General features: G+C 44.1%; 1 protein-coding gene across 1 annotated transcript in view; it reads left to right on the top strand.

The window, feature by feature from the left end:
- The window catches only part of LOC138269465 (cadherin-9-like), a 783,906-nt gene that overhangs the window by 702,639 nt on the left and 59,771 nt on the right, over positions 1–21,496 (top strand). Inside the window, exon 8 of the mRNA XM_069218797.1 lies at positions 14,426–14,562. Coding sequence (XP_069074898.1) covers positions 14,426–14,562 — 137 coding nt within the window. The remainder of the gene's footprint in view (positions 1–14,425; positions 14,563–21,496) is intronic.

Consider the following 21,496-nt stretch of genomic DNA (forward strand, 5'->3'; position numbering starts at 1 on the left):
TTGATTCTTATTGTATCAACTGAGTTACGCAAATGGAGAACAACTAATCATCGACATGTGAAAGACTGCTTAGTTATATCTTAGATTTGTAAATTTCATATTACTGGAGAAATATTATTGCAAGATACCGCTGACCAATGACAACGTGGGACAGTTTTAGTTTCGCAGCACAATTCTTCTGAGGTCCTTGCATTCTGACACTCTGTCACTTTGACATTTGCCAGCCTGTCTACAGACACTTTGGTATTTTGCTATTCAAGTTTATTTCTTATGCTCCATGAAATGATGCCAGTGCTTATTTTAGCACTTGATGCTTAAAGTTTGTAGCACTTTCATGATTTGGCCTAGACATTAATTTGATGGTTCAGAGAACTTAAAGCCCCTATTCTGAACTGTCCCTCTCCCATCTCCCTCTGTCCTGATGCTTATGACCTCCTGATGAAGAGTAATCTGGATTGCTGATACATAAGGACAGGTATATGCTGGAATGTTTGGTGGTGACTTTTGTTTTTGTTTCTAGGTACCAACTGCTGCTTTTTGATAGAGCCCTAGCTAGAAGTTTTCCGAATTCATGTTATTAAAACTTTTGCGTGCAGCCCAACATGCTAATGCTAATCTGGAGTTAGTGAGGTGTTTCCTATATTCATCTGTTTGACAGTGAACTTTCATTCAGATTGTTGTTTCAATGTATGATATTTCCATTGCGCAATTAGTCTTACTAATGATCTCTACTGTTGTTATTGAAAGTCTCGTTATAAATGCTCTAATCAACTTAATATTCTTTAGACGCTTTGGTCAGCCAGTGTTGTTTCTTTATCTTTATCATGTGGTTTTGAGATTGATCTATGTGATCTTAGCATTGTTAAAATAGGGAAATAAATATTCTAACTGATACTAAAAGTGGGAAATAAATATTCTAACTGATACTAAAAGTGTGGTTATTTGTGACCAAATGGGTCACAGTGTGTGGTTTTACTGACTCCATTTGAATTTACAGTGTGGTTATTGTTGTTTATTGATGATTGATGTTCATGGTTGGGTCAAGGGTATGATGATCCTCAACTGAGTCAAAGGGTTCATCGACCCACAGCTCCTCTCCTGGGTCACTCTTAGCCTATAGGAACCATAAGGCTTGACATCCTGCCACAGAGTCTTTTAATCTACAGGTCTGTGAAGTGCCACAAGCCACCTACAGGTACTTCTCCTGCTTTTCCTCGCTGAATGATTTCCCAAATTTGTTTTCTGAAAATCGACAAACTGAAAAAGACAGAAGCACTAGGAATGTGGACTTGTCTCTTGACCGGCTGACCCTGTATTTGGGATGAGAAAGCATGCACTGGTCTTGCTCATGCTGCATGTACGATGTCTATTAATGAAGCCGTTTTTCACTCTTTTATATTCAAAGATATTGGCTGTGTCATACATGATTAGAATATGCAACATAATAGTATTAATAAATAAAGCATTTTAAAATCAGAGTAGTCTAGAAAAAATGGCAAAGCCTACCCAACAAGTGACCGTGCCTTTTGCTTTCAAGAAACACAGGAGCTCCTCTGCAGTTAGAAACATTTTCAAAGTGCTTTTGATTTATTCTCCATTTTTGTAACTTACATTTTCGTGAAATGGGAGTATGGGAAACAAACAAATGCATTATGCCATTTATATTACTTGATTGAAACTACATTTAGAAAATGGAGCCCGAATGAATATTTTCTAAGCAGGTAAGTGCAAGTACATCTTACAAAACTACAAGTTGAAATGCTAAATGAGACACTGCGGCTCAGATTTACTAATCCTTTGCACCACCCTTGCATTGCGCAAGGCAAAGCAGGGCAACGCAAAGGCTTATTTGGTACTTACAAAGGCATGCAAGGCCTGATTTGCATTGCCTTGCGTGACTTTTTAAAGACATGAAGGCCCATATTTATACTTTTTGACGCTAAACTGCGCTAACGCAGTTTAGCGTCAATAAGTTTTGCGCCGTCTAACGCCATTCTGAAGCGCCATGCGGGCGCCGTATTTATGGAATGGCGTTAGGCGGCGCAATCAGACCGGCGCTGCCTGGTTTGCGTGGGAAAAAACCACGTAGACCAGACAGCGCCGGCGTAGGGGGAAAATGGCGCATGGGCGTCTTAAAATGGGGCAAGTCAGGTTACGTCGAAAAAATCGTCTTAACCCGACTTGCGCCATTTATTTTCGACGCCCATCCCCCATCAACATGACTCCTATCATTGTAAAGATAGGAGTCATGCCCCCTTGCCCAATGGCCATGCCCAGGGGACTTCTGTCCCCTGGGCATGGTCATTGGGCATAGTGGCATGTAGGGGGGCACAAATAAGGCCCCCCTATGCCACCAAAAAAAAATATAAAAAATAAAAAATTATACTTACCTGAACTTACCTGAATGTCCCTGGGGTGGGTCCCTCCATCCTTGGGGGTCCTCCTGGGGTGGGCAAGGGTGGCAGGGGGGGTCCCTGGGGGCATGGGAGGGCACCTGTGGGCTCATTTTGAGCCCACAGGCCCCTTAACGCCTGCCCTGAGCAGGCGTTAAAAAGTGGCGCAAATGCGCCGTTTTTAGCCACGCCAACTCCCGGGCGTCTCTTTTGCCCGGGAGTATAAATACCACGTAAAGGCCTGGGAGTCATTTTTTAGACGGGAACGCCTCCCTTGCATATCATTAACGCAAGGAAGGGGTTCACGCTAAAAAATGACGCACATTCCGGGAACTTTGGCGCTATTCGCCTCTAACGCCATAGTATAAATATGGCGTTAGTTGGCGTTAGTTTTGCGTCGAAATTGCGTCAAAAAAAACGACGCAATTTCGGCGCAAACGGAGTATAAATATGGCCCGTAGTGCAGCACAGCAGCTTGTGCTGCATTGCGTTTCATTTCTTAAAGACAGTAATAATAATAATAATAGGTTATTTCACGTGCATGATTAATTAAAATCATAACAGGAAGTGACAATCCATGTAGTTATTATAACATTTAAAAACACTAATTATAGAAAATGCAAAGATTATATAAATAGGATAGGCAGGTTGGAGTCACTTCGACCAAGCTAGTCCAATGCTTTACTTACCTAATGTATCTTCTACTAAATAGCGAGAAAAGCAGCTAAAACTGAGAAACATAGGTTAACAGCGCAAGTTCTCTTCTCCGTAATCCAGTGTCTTTTTAGAGCCGGACGCATTACGTCTGTTTACCACTCTGCCCATGATAGTACCTATTTGAGTGAGTTTATTTTGCCACTGTGCCCATAACTTTACGTATTTGAATGTTCAAAGTTGTGTTTTTGGGGTGCTATGCCTCTATAACAGCAGTCATGCACGAGTGAATACCCATGCACTTAAATATGTTGCATAACAGAGTATTTCTTTCCTGTGTAGAGCTGGGCAGATGCAGTAAATGTAGATCACTAACTCACTTTGACTTTTAGAGAATCTATAGTTGGTTCCTTTATGCGTTCCTAGCCACTTGGGAAGGTTTTCTAATGTTAGGAAAGTCCCACACCACAATGCCATATAGTATGAATCAAAAAAGTGCTTGATAAGTAACCTTGTTTTTTGTCGAAGTAACAATTTATGACCACCCAGGCATGACAATGCCTTGCCAGTCAGTGGCGGCCCGTCCTTTAGGGCGGAGGGGCCACGCCCCCCCACCTTTTGCCCCCCATGAAGAGTGTCTGTCAGGCTGAACAAAGGTCAGCCTGACAGACACTCTTCATGCGCGATTTGCTCAGACTCCTGGCTGCCTGAGCTGAACTTTGCTGGGCTGAGGAGATCACAGCTCCTACGGGCGTGACCTCCTCAGCCCAGCAAAGGTGCCTCGAGGCCCTCCCCTGGGTGACGAGGAAAGCGTCACCAATTGACATTCTCCCTGGGCGCTTCAGTTTAAGCACTGAAGTGCCCAGGGTGAGTGTCAATCAGTGACCCTTCGTCACAGAGTGGGGTGGGGTCAGCAGTCTCACTGACCCCATCCCACTCTGTGACGAGGCTGGGACTGCTGCCTTCCTTCATTGGCTGACCTAAGGTCAGCCAATGAGGGAAGGCAGCAGTCCCAACCCTCCTGGGACCTGGAGGCCGAAGGTAAGTGTGTGTGTATGTGTGTGATGTTTCAAATTGAATGTTTGGTGCGTGCGTGCATGTTTGAATGGTATGAATGTTGTTAATGGATGTGCGTGTGTGAAAGAATGAGTGTGTGTGATGTTTTAAAATGAATGTTTGGTGCCTGCGTGCATGTTTGAATGGTATGAGTGTTGTTAATGGATATGCTTGCGTGCGTGTGTGTCTGTGTGTGAAACAATGAGTGTGTGTGTGTGTGTGTGCCCTGCCCGCCCCCTCCCTCCTAAAGCTGCCGGCCGCCACTGTTGCCAGTACTGCTTCATCGTCCAGCCAGGGCAGATACTTTTGGTGTTTGTTAATAAACTCTTTGAAGACATACTGCAAGACTTGCAGATTTCAAGCTTCCCATGTAGCGAGAGCCTCTCGGACCTCTTCTAAATAGCGGCCATTGGTGGACGAGTTCCCTGTATTGGCTAGCTCTTTCCAAACCAGGTTGTCTAAGCAATCCTGACTGGATGATTTCGGCTTATGGCACAGCTTGAGGCAAGACCCACACCTAATTATTGACTGTTTTTCCAGGCCAAACTTTAACCGTTTTTGGGAGCCTGAGTACTGCTTTGTAAATTTTTGTGTGCAGCTTGTCCAGTTGTGTAGATTATTTACATAATAGCATTTCACTTCCATATGCGATGGTTGGTGTCAATTTTGCTTTCATCACTTATGCAGTGGATTCAGGGTGGGATCACACAGCTGTTTTTCTGACTTCTAAAATGCAGACAAAAGAAAAAAAGACATTGACATTTTCTGTCTCCTTTTGAAGGTAAAAAGAACAGATGATGGACGGACTGATGAACAATTCCAACATTCACCCCAGTCACAAAGATCTGGGTTTAATCCATCATATTTTTGACCACCACACAACCCCATTATGGACCCAGCCATATGCAAATAAGGCTTGATGCTGCACCCCATGGGAACAGTCCAGACCCAACTGCCAGGCCAGGCATTCCCTGGTCTGGAAACAAGCACAGTGGGACCGGTTTCGGTGTATCAACCCTCATCAGCCAGGCTAGCTTGAAACCAGTTGTGCAGTGAGCATGGGACCCACGACTGGGCATACCCTTCCCACTTAGGTTGACAAAAGTAAAAAAACTGATGATGGGCAGAATGCAGAACAATGCAAACATTCACCCCCAGTCATAAAGATTTGGGTTTAACCCATTGTTTTTTGGCCCATCACACCACTGGAGTTTGGACCCACCCATATGCAAATCAGCCTTGACACTGCTCAGCATGGGAACCACCCCCCCCAAACTGCCAGGCTGGGTCTCCCCTGGACTGGAATTAAGCATCCTGGGTCAGCTTTTGGAGTATCACCCCATATCTGGCAGGCTAGCGTGAAGTCAGTGGGGCAGTGAGCACAGGAACCATATCTGGGCATACTCTTCCCACTTAGGGCAACAAAAGCAAAAAGAACACATGATGGACAGATTGCTGAACAATACAAATATTTACCCCCAGTCACAAAGTTCTTGGGTTAATACATCGCTTTCTTGCCCACCATGCCACCTCAGATTGGACCCAGCCATAAGCAAATCAGCCTTGACCCTGCTCCCCATTGGAACAGTCCAGCCTGAACTGCTACACTAGGTCCTCCCTAGACCAGAAAAAAGCATCCTAGGACCGGTTTTGGAGTATCACCCCTCATCAGCCTGACTAGCTTGAATCCAGTGGCATAGTGAGCGTAGGATTTATGTCTGGGCATACCCTTCCCACTTAGGGCTACTTGAAGTTGGTTCCATCTCATGCTTCTTCAATCTATCACTGGATCTACTACTTTAATGCCAACCTCTTGGAGGTGAAGCTATATGGGGCACTTGGTTTGGTGTGTGGTCACATTTGTTTTGGAAGTCTCTCTCCCTGTCACCAATTGGCCGTGTGGCCATCTCAAAGATGTGAATATTGCCATGCCTTCAATGTTGCCTGCCAGGCCCTTAGCATGGAGCCATACCCAAGCGTCCTCCTGAGTGAGAAAGAAGTGGCATTGGTCCCTATCTGGGATGTAATGTTTGGCAGGAAAGCACAAGGCATATTTAAGGCCCAAGGTGCACAACTGAGACTTCACTGCCATGTAGAAGGGGCAGGGGTATCACATTTCTGCTAAATAGTCAAGATAAGCATTGATTTCAGAGTTTTTAGAGTGCCAGGGACCATTTGCAGGAAAGAGCTGGAGGATCAAATGCCTATCCCTATAATTGAGGAACCGGGCAATCACAGGGCGTGCTCCTTGCTGTGAGGGTCCACCCAGCAGACGATGGGCTTGCTTAATAAGGAAGAAAGTTGGTATTTGCCCAGTCAACACTGTCTCGGACAAACATTGTTCAAGGAAGAGTTCTACATTGAGTCCCTCAGCACGTTCTGGAAAGCCCACGAAGGGAACATTATTATGCAGAGAACTGCCCTCCACATCTTCTGCTCTGTGCTATAGCGATACAATGTTGACTTTCATCTCCTGTGCCTGGGTTTGAAGGTCACACACCGTGGGTTGCAAACTAATCAAAGCGGAGTCACTGTCCTCTACCTGCTCTGCCATCTTGCAGTGGTCTGTGAGGAGCAGTCCGACATCAATGACTCAATCTTAGGTTCAAGCGCAGTCTTGGTATGGCCTGCAGGATATGTTCAAATTGGGTGGAGTGCTCTTATAAAGTGTCTTCAGGATCCCCTTCTGACCCCCCTCATTGCTGAGGGTCGTTGGCTGCCCTCCCCCACCAAGGCAGGACTCTTATTCATCTTGAGCTTTACCATGATGAAGGGGTATCAGAAGGCCCAGGTTTTGTGCCTCAGGGTCTTTTGTAGTACAGAAGGCCGACTCATGCTCCCACAGGACCAGCAGGTCACGTCTGGGTTCTGAAGACACCAGGTCCAGTATGTACATTGCAATGGTGGCGTGCCACCAGCAGGCAAGGGATACGTTACACTACGTACGTACGGGTAGACCGATCACCAAGCAGGAGGGTCCTCTCCTCATGTCCAAGCCACAGACCCACAAGAGTGGAGGACCTGCTGAGCACTTTCAGAAATGCAAAAATCAGTACCCACTTTGCAGTGGTGCCTTTCTGCCTTTGAAGCAGGCAAACTTCAAAGGAAAGTCTCTGTTCACAAAATCCTGCCTTGCCTAGACCAGGCTCACACCAGGTGGTTGGAGACTGCATTGTGTGAGGGCAGGCACAGCCCATTCAGGTGTCAGTGACCACTTCTCCCTCCACTCTAGTTCAGATGTCCCATTAGGATATGCAGGCTACACCCCAGCTCTCTTTGTGTTACTGTCTAGAAGAGATTTCCCAACTGTCAGTCTGACCCAGACAGGGAATACACAAGCAGACCGAGTCACAGAATGATTTAAGCAAGAAAATGCACACTTTCTAAAAGTGGCATTTTCAAACTGACAATTTTAAAACCAACTTTACCAAAAGATGTATTTTTAAATTGTGAGTTCAGAGATACCAAACTCCACATCACTATCTGCCCCCAACGGGAAACTACACTTAATAATATTTAATGGCAGCCTGCCTGTTAACGTATGAGAGTTATAGACTTTGCAGCAGTAAAAAAATTAATTTTGTCAGTATTTCACTATTAGAACTAGTAAAACACATCAGTAAAATTCCCACCTTTAACATACACTGCATCCTGCCCATGGAGCTACCTAGGGCCTACCTTAGGGGTGTCTTATTTGTATAAAAGGGAAGGTTTGGGCCTGGCAAGAGTGTGCACTTGCCAGGTCGAATTGGCAGGTTAAAACTGCACACACAGACACTGCAGTGAAAGGCCTGAGCCATGCTTACACTGCTACTCAGGTGGGTGTTACAACCAGTGCTGCAGACCCACTAGTAGCAATTGATTTATAGGACTTGGGCACCTCTAGTGCACTTTACTAGGGACTTACTAGTAAATCAAATGTGCCAGTTATGGATAAACCAATCAACAATACAATTTACCCAGAGGGCATATGCACTTTATTACTGGTTAACAGTAGTGAAGGGCCCAGAGTCCTAAAGCCAACAAAAACTAGTCAGGAAAAATAGGAGGGGATGGCCCTAAAAAAAGGGCCAGGCCCAACAGGCACACAGAAACTACTGCAAAAGTGGGTAGGGCTACCCGTGAAAACTTTTTCCATATTGATTAGGGAGGTGCCAGGAGTCAACCCCACATTCAGGCTAGTGCCAGGCATAAATGTGGCACCCCTGGGCACCCTCTTCAGAACCCTAGTTGACTTATGGAAGGCATAAAAGGGACTGTACCTGTTTCTTAGACCTGTGAGAATAACTGAGAGGTTGGACCTACTCACCACCTATTCCGGGAAACAAAAATGTGGACTCCAAGAATGAATTGACTAAATTATCAAGCAACAGGGATACAACAAGCTACCAGAAGCCCTTTTACTGAGATCGTACCTGACCAGTTCTCTCTATACCTACCCTGGTCCTGCTGGTGGCTTCTGCCGGAGTCAGTCTTGACCATCAAGTGTTGTTCTTGAGGTCCTGGGCCCTTGGTTGTGTCACAGTGTACTCCTCCTAACTTCCTGAGAAACCTGGGACTTGGAAACTTTTTGGATTCAAAGATTTCAGGAGGACCAGGACAATCCTGCCAAGTCATTCATATGAGAGTGCGTTTTCTAGTAGGTGAAAGATTCAGGTTGCCCCTATTCGCAGCATTTCCATAGCAGCAGATTCATTTCAGTGAGAAGTTGTAGAAAGGCTATTTTTTGCCTTATGGAGTAAAGAATAGCTACAGCTTTTTGCCTTGCCCCACTGGAGGAATCTAAGCTTAAAAAAAGTGACTAAAGGCCAGTTTTAAATGTAGGTGGTATATATACTCCATCTGTCCCCTTTAGATGTGGGGGACCACAGGTTTGGCTGCAGTGGTGACTGCTCCATCACCGCCATATACAAACTTCTCTGACCACTCAAAAGAGTAAGGGCAGTTTGAGAAATGGCTATATGACTGCTCATCCACTAAGGATGAGCAGACATGTAGTAATTTTTTAATGCCCATCAATGCCAGGCAAACTCTGATTGTGAGAGACAGTAAAAGGCAAATAATACCCCTCTCATAATGTGCGATGACTCACATGATGAGGAGAGCAATATTTGAAAATAAAAAAAACTTTTATGCAGGGCTATCTTATGCTGATGCAGCCTGGCACCAAACAACAAAGTGCTTAGACAGGAACTGCTGTGACAGCAGGTCCTGTTAATGCATGATATATGACTTGGCTGTCATTTAAAACATTTTATTTACTCGGTCCCCCAGGTGGAGCAACTAGCCATCAGCCAAATTATAAATCAGGCTGTAAGTCCAAAGGTGCAAATTTTCACCAGCAAATGGACAAAAAGTATACAGTTGATAAAGTAACTTCAGGGGCACAAATTTTAAATTTCCCTTACTAAGAGCTTTCATGCCAAAAAGCTTTGCTGGGACCATGTTCGACAGCTATCCAGCATCATACAGCCCTTCTTGGCCACAGCCTGCTGCCTTGCCCCACTAAGGTTTTCGATTTTCATTTTAGAGACTAATTCAGAAGGTAAAACTTCCACTGGAACAAACCTGGTTCTAGTACCCAACCTGTACTCCATTGCAGTTGGCTGTAAATTGCACTTGTCCCAATTAGGTTAAAAAAGATGACTGCTTTGAATGCTGGCCATATGAATGCTTTTTTGTCCAATGTTTTTTTAAACTGTAAAAATTCATATCTTCAATTCGCCTTATTGTATTTTTGTCAATTTGGTGTCATTCTGCTTCATAAAGTATTCTCTAATTTTATGCAATGGGGTGAGAGTTTAAATGTGCTGTTTGTGACTTTCACATTGTTTTGGTACTTGTAAATTCTTCACACCTTTTCATAAGTTAAGCCTGTCTGCTGTGTACCTTAGCAAGCAGGGGTTGAGCTGCGGTTTAAATTACTGAAACCATTTAGGGGATCTAACAAGAATAGTGCCAATATTACTTGTGGTGGAGTACCATCGATCCCAACTAATTCACTTTCTCACAGTAACCAATTGGCAGACAGGAGGAACTGCGTAAAGGGTGAAGAATCAAGTTCAGTTCTTAGGAAAACTCACCAATAGACCCCTGGAAAGACGAGGTTTCTCAGAGTTGTGTGTGAAATCATGGGATTTTTTGGTTACACTTTTAAAACTTTACAAAATTCAAATCTTTGTTTCCTTTATTGTATTTTTGTCAGTCTGATATCATTTTTTTAAATTACATTATTCAATATTTTCATAAAATGTAGTGGCATTTTTATTGTGTTGTGTTTTTGACTTTCCAGCTGTTTTGGTACTTTGAAATCTCTTACACATTTTCTGGTTAAGTCTGTCTGTTGTGTGCCATAGCAAGGATGGGTTAAACCGAAGTTAAATTATTGAAACCTTTATGGGACCTAACAACAACAGTGGTAAAATTACTTGTGGTGGATTACCATCCATCCCAACTAACTCATAGCAATCATGTGTGAAATGGCAATAGGCATACAGAGGGAACCTCATGTAAAGGGTGAGGAATCAAGAGCGGTTTTTGAGGAAAATTCACCAATAGACTTCTAAAAAGGCGAGGATTCAATAAGTTGTGCATGAAATCAAATTTTTGGGTTTTTGTAAAGTTCCATAACTTTCATGAAATTACATAAAACTGGGCTTTTAAATCAAGATTTGGTTCGCTGGTATTTTTTCTCATACCTCACAAGTCCCCTGCAGGCAACAAATATGTTGAATTGCACATTTGAGAAATGTTGTGAATTTCGTGGCACATAAAATCCAGGAGGAAAAATAACATTTTACTGAGGCTTAGTCTTGTTGCTCCACCTCCAGTATGTACTCAAGGACTAGTGATGGAGAGTGGCAACTGCCCATCAATGCCCCAAATAAAAGGGGCAGCGCTTCAAATCTATGAGAAATTGATGAAGGCAGGAATGAGATGGTGATGCTTTCCTGATAATCTTTACAAATAAGACAGACAAAGGGGTTGGGTCCCCAGGGTATTGGAGAAGGATTTGTCAACCTTATTCTCACATAAGAAGAAGAGGAAGGGAAGGTGGTGAGTGCAGCTGCGGATGGCAGAAACTCTTCTGTTCATCTTTTTCCTGGCCAACAATATGATGTGAAACAGCTGCTTTAGGAATTGTTAGCCAGGGAACCATCTATTACATTGTGATTATTGATGATAGATACCAGGGAACATAATGTAATTTTGTTCTTGTGTAAAATTGTGTTGTTGGTTGACTGGGATGTAAGCAACGGTCACAATCCCTTGTGGGGTGAACCACAGAAAGTCACTAAATTAACCTGTGCTTAACCCTGGGTAGATTGGTACAAAAAGTTGTGAGGCTCCACTTATGCAGTACACAAACAGTAATAAAGTGAAAACACAACAAAACAAAAATCCCAAACCAATTTAGAAAAAAGAGTAAAGTGTAATATATTATTTGACACCAAAACAACTAAAATCATTAGAATTAAGAATTTCTAACGTTTTTAGTAAAACTAGCACCTGAAAGTTCAAAGTGCCAACCACAGATATTTAGTCACATAAGACTGAGTCAAAGTAAAAAAAATATGTCAGGCTGTGAAGGAGTGCAGTTCCAGGTCAAATAATGGCTTGATCCCTGTCTTCAGACTTAGAAGAAATTCTGAGAAAAAGTGTCTGAAAAGGTAAAGTTCAGCAGGGCAAGGCTGCAAGAGGTGTCCTAGGGGGAAGTTTTGTTGGCATATGGCCTTGGATCGAAGAAGTGGTGAATATTTCTAAGTTCAGAGTTACTCATTAAAATAGAAGTCGGAAATCTCCACTGGGATGAGGCAGACGGCTATAGCTCAAGACAGTTCCACAAGGTTGCATAATCCAAAGACCAGCTGAAAAAGATTTGCTGCTGCGGAGAAGGATGTAGTTAAAGAAGCTGCAAAGTCAATGCACCTCCGGTGGATATGTGAGCAGGTTGGTCCCGGTCTCCTCCTAGTTCTCAGAGTAGTTTGTTTTTGGTAAAAACTTTTCGAAGTCCTCAGTTTTGGGATTTGGCCATCTGGGCAATATAGTACCATAACCAAGGGTCCAGTACTGGTGGGACATCTCCTGGGGCTCCAGACTCACTCACTCTCTTCTCTGCACCTTTCTCTCCCTTTCTTGCCCTGGTGCAGGTTCAATACAGTCGGGCTATTTATGTCCCTGTGTCTCTGAACAGGAGGCCAGAAAACTAACCCTTAGAGTCACTCTGCTAGTCCTGGGTGCAAGTGAAGATGTAGGGCTTAACAGCAGGGCTGGCCTCTTATGGTTTAAGGCAGGCTGAACTCCTGGAAATCGATGCATCACCTTGCAGCACGGAAAGAAACAACGCTTTATCTGTTCCACATCAGAACACCCTTATTGTTCAGCACATCTCCGCCTCTGCAACCCAGTGCGTTGTTATTTTTTATGCATCCCAGGTACTGTGTATTACAAGGATAGAACCACAGATTCTTAAGGATTGAGAATTCAATCTCAAAAAGTAATATTTCGACTTGTGCATGTTTGATTTTTGTTGTTTTGGTCTTACTTTATTCAAATAAATATTATCTATTTTCCTTAACTGGTGTGGAGTACTTTTTGTGGTGTTTTCAATGTGTTACAGTATGGGTTATTGCACAAATACTTTACACATTGCCTCCTAAATTAAGCCTGCCTGCTCTGTGCCAAGCTACCAGAGGGTGAGCACAAGATAATTTAGGATGTAGTGACTTACCATGACTAGGACTGTGGTCCCTACTTGGGCAAGGGTGTATACCTCTGCCAACTAGAGACCCAATTTCTATCAATATGCTAATTATATGTACATTAAGATAGGACAGTCGTTGTCCTCAATATTGTTTTCATTTTATTTGGAGTCATTTAGCTGCCCCCTTTTTGAGAAATTTGAAACCTACCATATTAACAAAATGAGGTCCCTTTAAAATGGTTGTCCAGTACTGCTCATGCCATACAAACCCAATGGATAATGGAAGTTCCCTGCAAACTGGTAGTTATGTATTAGACTGTCACAAATAAGTACCTTCTTTTAATAGCCTAATTATGGTGGCATGAGTGTGGATAATTATGTGACTTTGTCCACGTTTTCAGGGGTCAATGTATAAACTGCATGTGTAGATGTGTGTGCCAACCCTGCAAGATGAAGTGGAATGTCTTATCTGGCACCAACCTGTGTTGCAGGTTGAGTGGTGAATGGTTCCCAAAGCCCTGGCTGCTGTCTCATGTTTTGTGTAATAAACTTATACTGGAGAATGGAGGCCTAATGACCAGGAGACACACATTCTACTGACTAACTTTAGCATAAGTGGCAATAGACCAAGGGGCACATTTATACAGTGCAGTGCAGCAAGTCACCTTGCTGTGTTGCACTGCGTAACAGGGAAAGGGCAGGAATGCACCACATTTAGGTCAATATGGCACATTCTTGCCTGTTCCCCTGCACTGTCACCCTTTTGGCAGCCTAGCGCCAACTCGTGCCCCCCTGCACCAAGCAGCAAGGGTGTCTTTGTTGCATGCATGCATGTTTTTTTGTGAAGGAAGAGGCACCTTCCAGCTTAAAAACAAAACCCTGAGGCTTTTCCCTCTTTCTGTGTGTGCTGCAAAATGCAGCACACATAGAAAGAGGAATGAACTGAGAGAAATAAAGATATTTCTCCTTATACGACTTACCTGGAGATTGGTACTTTTTTGGCACATTCCCAGCTCTCCATCTTCTGGCAAATTTGAGGATGCATCAAAATCCATGGCTGTTGTGTAGGAACACCCACGTAACACCCATGGAAATGCCTCCCTGGTACAGAATAATGAAACACATCAATTTGTGCTGTATTGCATTACTCAAGATGTATGACGTCATTCAGGGCCAAGTGAGGTGGCCTTGCATGTCTTCATAAATTTCATTTTTCAGTTGCGTCACTCTTGCAACACGTCGGATGGTGCAAGATCGATGCTACAGAGCTTGTAAATATGCCCCTAAGTCTGACGGTAATGCATTATTAGGAAATAGGGTTTACATTCAATGCAGTATTGATTGGTCATTAATATGCACAATTTGCTTGAGTTCTATTGTTCTTGGATTGAATAAAATGTCATTTTGTTTTCAGTTTGAAGAGTGTTTTTAGTGTTCAATAAGTGAGATATTTCATATGTTTCACTGCAGTATTTAGGTATTTAAAAATAGTAAACCACTTTTAAATTTTCAAAGGACTAAAAATAGGAGAAATATTAGCCGCGTCTTTTTGGGACAATGTTAGTTGATACACATACACGTTCATGCTAACAATTGACTTCTTATCTTGTTTTGATAGATATGCTGTGGATCGCAACTCTGACATGGACAGAATATTTGATATCCGCTCAGGGAACGGATCTATTTTCGTTTCGAAGCCACTTGACAGAGAAGCCTCACCATGGCACAACCTCACTGTCATAGCAACAGAAATTAGTGAGTATGAGCGAGAACCTCATATGTTACTTGCACTGCAATTTCCTTTCCACTGATGATATTTACTGTCTGCTTAAAATAGGACAGGGGTAAAACTTGAAGGAAAGTTACTTACTTGACAATAACACAAAGCTGCAACATGTTAGTCAGCCTGTGGACCAGTTTTACTAGCATTTTGTGCTGATATTGTGTCACAAAGTTGATGCGAATCAGCACAAATTGTTTGTTTTTAATTCTGGGCTGCATGTATTAAGGGTTTGCTTTACTCTTGCACAGTGCAAATGAGACTTCAAACCTAAGTGAGATTTATCAAGCCACCCAAAGTCACTTTGCATGGCCCTTCATGGCTGGATAAATCTGGAGTAACTAAGGCAGCGCAAACCACTGCCTTGCATTTCTCTGCCCTAGGGAGGCGTTATATAGGTGGAGAATGGGTGTTAACAATGTATTTTCCCAGTTTTACCATAAATGGTAAACCTAATAATGTGTACAAAACCCTATGCCTCCCCAGGGGAGGAATACCAAGGAAAAATATGCCTATTTCTCTTCGTTGTTGCCTCTTTCTACATGTGATGCATTTGCAGCACACTTAACAAGAGTAAAAAGCCTAAGAGGATTGTTTTTGTGGAGAAGGGTGTCCCTTCATGCGCAAAAAAACAATCATGCCTGTAATGCAGACACCCTTGCAACATGGTGCAAGGATGCCTGCATTGGCGCTAGGCAGCAGTTTGTGTGCCAGTGCAGGCAGAGAGCAGGAAAGTAAGTAAGTAGTAAGTAAAAAAACAAGTTTATTAGTTAATTAAAACCATAAAACTTTTCCTTCCATGTAAACATTTAACAGAACAATTTTAGTGCCAAAAGACAATTACAGTTCTTTGGCTTAGGGTGAAATGGTAAGTAAAATTTCCTTCCACATACATTTTTTTAGAAAAAAACATACTAGTGCTATAAGGCATTAATAATAGGGCAACAGAACAAACTTATTGAAGGTAAGAAAAATACAACGCAAAATAAAATCTTGTGTTTAAAAATGAAATGGTATATAAAGTTTCCTTCCACAAAGAAATATAAAGAAAACAGTGACAGCCCAATGAGGTATTGGTAAAAATGGGACAAAGTGCGAGGAGGCCTTCTATCGATTTTATTTACCCCTACTTAAGTCTGGTTGTTGGTAACGGACTTTATTATGACACAAGCCAAACAACCCAATGGACTACCTAGGAGCCTTCCCTTCTTTAACCCCTTAGCTGCTGGGCCTTTTCCCCCCCAGTGCTGAGCCCTTTTTTGGCTATTTGGGGTAGTTCGCGCTTAGGGCTTCATAACTTTTTGTCCACATAAGCTAACCACGCCAAATTTGCGTCCTTTTTTTCCAACATCCTAGGGATTCTAATGGTACCCAGAGTTTGTGGTTTACCCTGGAGGAGACCAAGAAAATAGCCAAAATACAGTGAAAATTTTGTTTTTTCCAAAAAAATGGGAAAAAAGGGCTGCCGAAGAAGGCTTGTGGTTTTTTCCCTGAAAATGCCATCAACCAAGGGTTTCTGGTGCTGAAATCACTATCTTCCCACCTTTCAGGAACGGGCAGACTTGAATCAGAAAACCGAATTTTTCAACACAAATTTGGCATTTTACTGGGACATACCCCATTTCTACTATATTTGGTGCTTTCAGCCTCCTTCCAGTTAGTGACAGGAATGGGTGTGAAACCAATGCTGGATCCCGGAATGCTAAACATTTCTGAAAACTAGACAAAATTCTGAATTCAGCAAGGGGTCATTTGTGTAGATCCTACAAGGTTTTCCTACAGAAAATAACAGCTGAAATAAAAAAATATTGAAATTGAGCTGAAAACAACAGCCATTTTTCTTTATGTTTTACTCTGTAACTTTTTCCTGCGGTGTCAGATTTCTGAAAGCAATATACCGTTTTGTCTGCTGGACTCTTCTGGTTGCGGGGATATAAAGGGCTTGTAGGTTCATCAAGAACCCTAGGTACCTAGAGCCAATAAATAAGCTGCACCCTGCAGTTGGTTTTCATTCTATACTGGGTATACAGCAATTCATTTGCTGAAATATGAAGAGTGAAAAAGAGGTATCAAGAAAACCTTTGCATTTCCAAAATGGGATCAAGATAAGGTTTTGAGGAGCAGTGGTTATTTGCACATCGCTGAATTCCGAGGTGCCCATACTAGCATGTGAATTGCAGGGCATTTCTCAAATAGACGTCTTTTTTACACACTCTCTTATATTTGGAAGGAAAAAATGTAGAGAAAGATAAGGGGCAATAACACTTGTTTTGCTATTCTGTGTTCCCCCAAGTCTCCCGATAAAAATGATACCTCACTTGTGTGGGTAGGCCTAGTGCCCGCGACAGGAAATGCCCCAAAACACAACATGGACACATCCTATTTTTTTTATAGAAAACACAGCTGTTTTTTCCAAAGTGCCTACCTGTAGATTTTGGCCTCTAGCTCAGCCGGCACATAGGGAAACCTACCAAACCTGTGCATTTCTGAAAACTAGAGACCTAGGGGAATCCAAGGAGGGGTGACTTGCGGGGCTCGGACCAGGTTCTGTTACCCAGAATCCTTTGCAAACCTCAAAAAGTGGTTAAAAAAAACAAGTTTTCCTCACATTTCGGTGACAGAAAGTTCTGGAATCTGAGAGGAGCCACAAATTTCCTTCCACCCGGCGTTCCCCCAAGTCTCCCGATAAAAATGATACCTCACTTGTGTGGGTAGGCCTAGCGCCCGCGACAGGAAACGCCCCAAAGCGCAACGTGGACACATCAAAATTTTTGGAAGAAAACAGAGGTGTTTTTTGAGAAGTGCCTACCTGTAGATTTTGGCCTCTAGCTCAGCCGGCACCTAGGGAAACCTACCAAACCTGTGCATTTCTGAAAACTAGAGACCTAGGGCAATCCAAGGAGGGGTGACTCGCGGGGCTCGGACCAGGTTCTGTTACCCAGAATCCTTTGCAAACCTCAAAAAGTGGCTAAAAAAACAAGTTTTCCTCACATTTCGGTGACAGAAAGTTCTGGAATCTGAGAGGAGCCACAAATTTCCTTCCACCCGGCGTTCCCCCAAGTCTCCCGATAAAAATGATACCTCACTTGTGTGGGTAGGCCTAGCGCCCGCGACAGGAAACGCCCCAAAGCGCAACGTGGACACATCAAAATTTTTGGAAGAAAACAGAGGTGTTTTTTGAGAAGTGCCTACCTGTAGATTTTGGCCTCTAGCTCAGCCGGCACCTAGGGAAACCTACCAAACCTGTGCATTTCTGAAAACTAGAGACCTAGGGCAATCCAAGGAGGGGTGACTCGCGGGGCTCGGACCAGGTTCTGTTACCCAGAATCCTTTGCAAACCTCAAAAAGTGGCTAAAAAAACAAGTTTTCCTCACATTTCGGTGACAGAAAGTTCTGGAATCTGAGAGGAGCCACAAATTTCCTTCCACCCAGCGTTCCCCCAAGTCTCCCGATAAAAATGATACCTCACTTGTGTGGGTAGGCCTAGCGCCCGCGACAGGAAACGCCCCAAAGCGCAACGTGGACACATCAAAATTTTTGGAAGAAAACAGAGGTGTTTTTTGAGAAGTGCCTACCTGTAGATTTTGGCCTCTAGCTCAGCCGGCACCTAGGGAAACCTACCAAACCTGTGCATTTCTGAAAACTAGAGACCTAGGGCAATCCAAGGAGGGGTGACTCGCGGGGCTCGGACCAGGTTCTGTTACCCAGAATCCTTTGCAAACCTCAAAAAGTGGCTAAAAAAACAAGTTTTCCTCACATTTCGGTGACAGAAAGTTCTGGAATCTGAGAGGAGCCACAAATTTCCTTCCACCCGGCGTTCCCCCAAGTCTCCCGATAAAAATGATACCTCACTTGTGTGGGTAGGCCTAGCGCCCGCGACAGGAAACGCCCCAAAGCGCAACGTGGACACATCAAAATTTTTGGAAGAAAACAGAGGTGTTTTTTGAGAAGTGCCTACCTGTAGATTTTGGCCTCTAGCTCAGCCGGCACCTAGGGAAACCTACCAAACCTGTGCATTTCTGAAAACTAGAGACCTAGGGCAATCCAAGGAGGGGTGACTCGCGGGGCTCGGACCAGGTTCTGTTACCCAGAATCCTTTGCAAACCTCAAAAAGTGGCTAAAAAAACAAGTTTTCCTCACATTTCGGTGACAGAAAGTTCTGGAATCTGAGAGGAGCCACAAATTTCCTTCCACCCGGCGTTCCCCCAAGTCTCCCGATAAAAATGATACCTCACTTGTGTGGGTAGGCCTAGCGCCCGCGACAGGAAACGCCCCAAAGCGCAACGTGGACACATCAAAATTTTTGGAAGAAAACAGAGGTGTTTTTTGAGAAGTGCCTACCTGTAGATTTTGGCCTGTAGCTCAGCCGGCACCTAGGGAAACCTACCAAACCTGTGCATTTCTGAAAACTAGAGACCTAGGGCAATCCAAGGAGGGGTGACTCGCGGGGCTCGGACCAGGTTCTGTTACCCAGAATCCTTTGCAAACCTCAAAAAGTGGCTAAAAAAACAAGTTTTCCTCAGATTTCGGTGACAGAAAGTTCTGGAATCTGAGAGGAGCCACAAATTTCCTTCCACCCGGCGTTCCCCCAAGTCTCCTGATAAAAATGATACCTCACTTGTGTGGGTAGGCCTAGCGCCCGCGACAGGAAATGCCCCAAAACAGAACGTGGACACATCACATTTTTTCATAGAAAACAGTGCCTACCTGTGGATTTTGGCCTCTAGCTCAGCCGGCACCTGGGGAAACCTAGCAAACCAGCACATTTTTGTAAACTAGAAACCCAGGGAAATCCAAGATGAGGTGACTTGTGGGGCTCGGACCAGGTTCTGTTACCCAGAATCCTTTGCAAACCTCAAAATGTGGCTAAAATACCACGTTTTCCACACATTTCGGTGACAGAAAGTTCTGGAATCTGAGGGGAGCCACAAATTTCCTTCCACCCAGCGTTCCCCCAAGTCTCCCGATAAATATGATACCTCACTTGTGTGGTTAGGCCTGGTGCCTGCGACAGGAATAGATCACACAACGGTCAATGTTGGTCCTTACGTGAGGCAGCTGTTGACCCTGGGGTGATCCAGTCCTGACACAGGCACTAGGTGTAGGCACTCAAGTGGGGTAGTGTTTTTATCAGGACAGGTGAGGAGTCACTGGGTGGTAGGAATGTTGTGGATCCCAGCATATTCCTGTAGTTTGTGTGACAGAAATGCGAGAAAAATAGAGTTTTTTCTCAACATTTCAGCTTTGCAGGGTATTCTGGGTAAGAAAACTTTGGGGAATCCACACAAGTCACACCTCTGTGGACTCCCCCGAATGTCTAGTTTCCAGAAATGTTTGGGTTTAGTGTGTTTCTCTATATGGCCGCCGAATCCAGGACCAAAAACACAGGTGCCTGCCTTACAAAACCAGTTTGTTTTGCCATAGACAATTTTGATGTCTCCACAATATGATTTGGGTGGTGGAATTTGGGGCTGAACTAAATTGGTGAGCTCCCAAGAGAGCACTCTCTCTCTGCTTGCCGCCGCATTCACCTGCTCTCTGGGTTGGCCTAACCCACTATTACCCAGTTGCACGAACAGCTTGCGAAGGGACAGCAGGACTGTCCTCATCACCTCCCTCATAATGTACTGGAAGAGGAGTTTTCGAATGGGACTCCTCTGACTGAAAAATCACTCCCAGAGTCTGCGCCATTGTCCTATCCCTCAGATGCTGTCTCAGTATCTGATGTCTCAGTCTCTGATCCTATGTCAGAGCGGTCCTCTATAACCCGAGTGCAGGCAGCAGTCATCCATCAAGATGCCATCTCTGCTATTGGCTAAACTGTTGCTCTAAAACACTAGCCTACGTAGACAGTCACAAAATCGATGGTGTGTGTGAGATACGTGCAACAGTAGAGGCCACCTTACCTGCGCTTCTTCCCTCAATCAGCACGTACTTTCAAGACACTCAAAAAACACCTTGTCACATACCATTCGTCACAGTCTTTAGCACCTCCTGCGCCCAGTCCAACAATCATTATTGGTGCTCCCACTCCCTCCTCCTCGGATTCCCTCATTACCACCCAGCAAAAGTGCCCTTCATCTCTCCATAGACTTTACTAATGTACTCAGCTATTTACATAAAATACAGATGTGCTCTTTGCAGTAGGCATATAAACCTTCTGCGCTTCTTTATGGCACTAAAACTGCCACTAGACAAGTCGGACCCTTTTCCCCCCAGGGAAACCACACACATATTGACAAAAGTGATGTATATATGACAGCCAACCACCTGAAACTCAACTCAAGCAAAACCGAAATAATCCTCTTTGGCCCTCACCAAAAAAACCTGGGACCCCCCATGGTGGCCCACCACGCAAGGCCCTGCACCCACCCCCGCCAACTACGCACGCAACCTCAGCATCATCCTAGACTCCTCCCTCTCTATGACCCAACAAATCAACGCTCTTACCTCCTCATGCTTCAACAAACTCCGTATACTGAAAAACATTAAAATGGATCCCCACAGAGACCAGAAAAACTGTCACTCACGCACTCATCAGCAGCAGGCTTGATTACAGAAACGCCCTCTACGCCGGCACCACTCTAAAACTCAAGTGCAAACTACACGCATCCAGAACTCAGCAGCACGACTCATCCTCGACCTCCACCGACACGAACACATCTCTCCACACCTCAAATCCCTCCACTGGCTCCCCATTGACAAAAGGATCACCTTCAAGATCCTCATCCTCACACACAAATCACTCCACAACACAGGCCCTGCCTACCTCAACGAGAGTCACCTTCCACACCCCCACACGAAACGTCCGTTCAGCTGACCTCTCTCTCGCCTCTGACCCCCGCATCAAACACACCACCACCGGGGGCAGATCCTTCTCCTACATTGCACCCAAAACATGGAACGCAC

This window comes from Pleurodeles waltl, chromosome 2_1 (genome assembly GCF_031143425.1).
Source record: "Pleurodeles waltl isolate 20211129_DDA chromosome 2_1, aPleWal1.hap1.20221129, whole genome shotgun sequence".
Lineage (NCBI taxonomy): Eukaryota > Metazoa > Chordata > Amphibia > Caudata > Salamandridae > Pleurodeles > Pleurodeles waltl.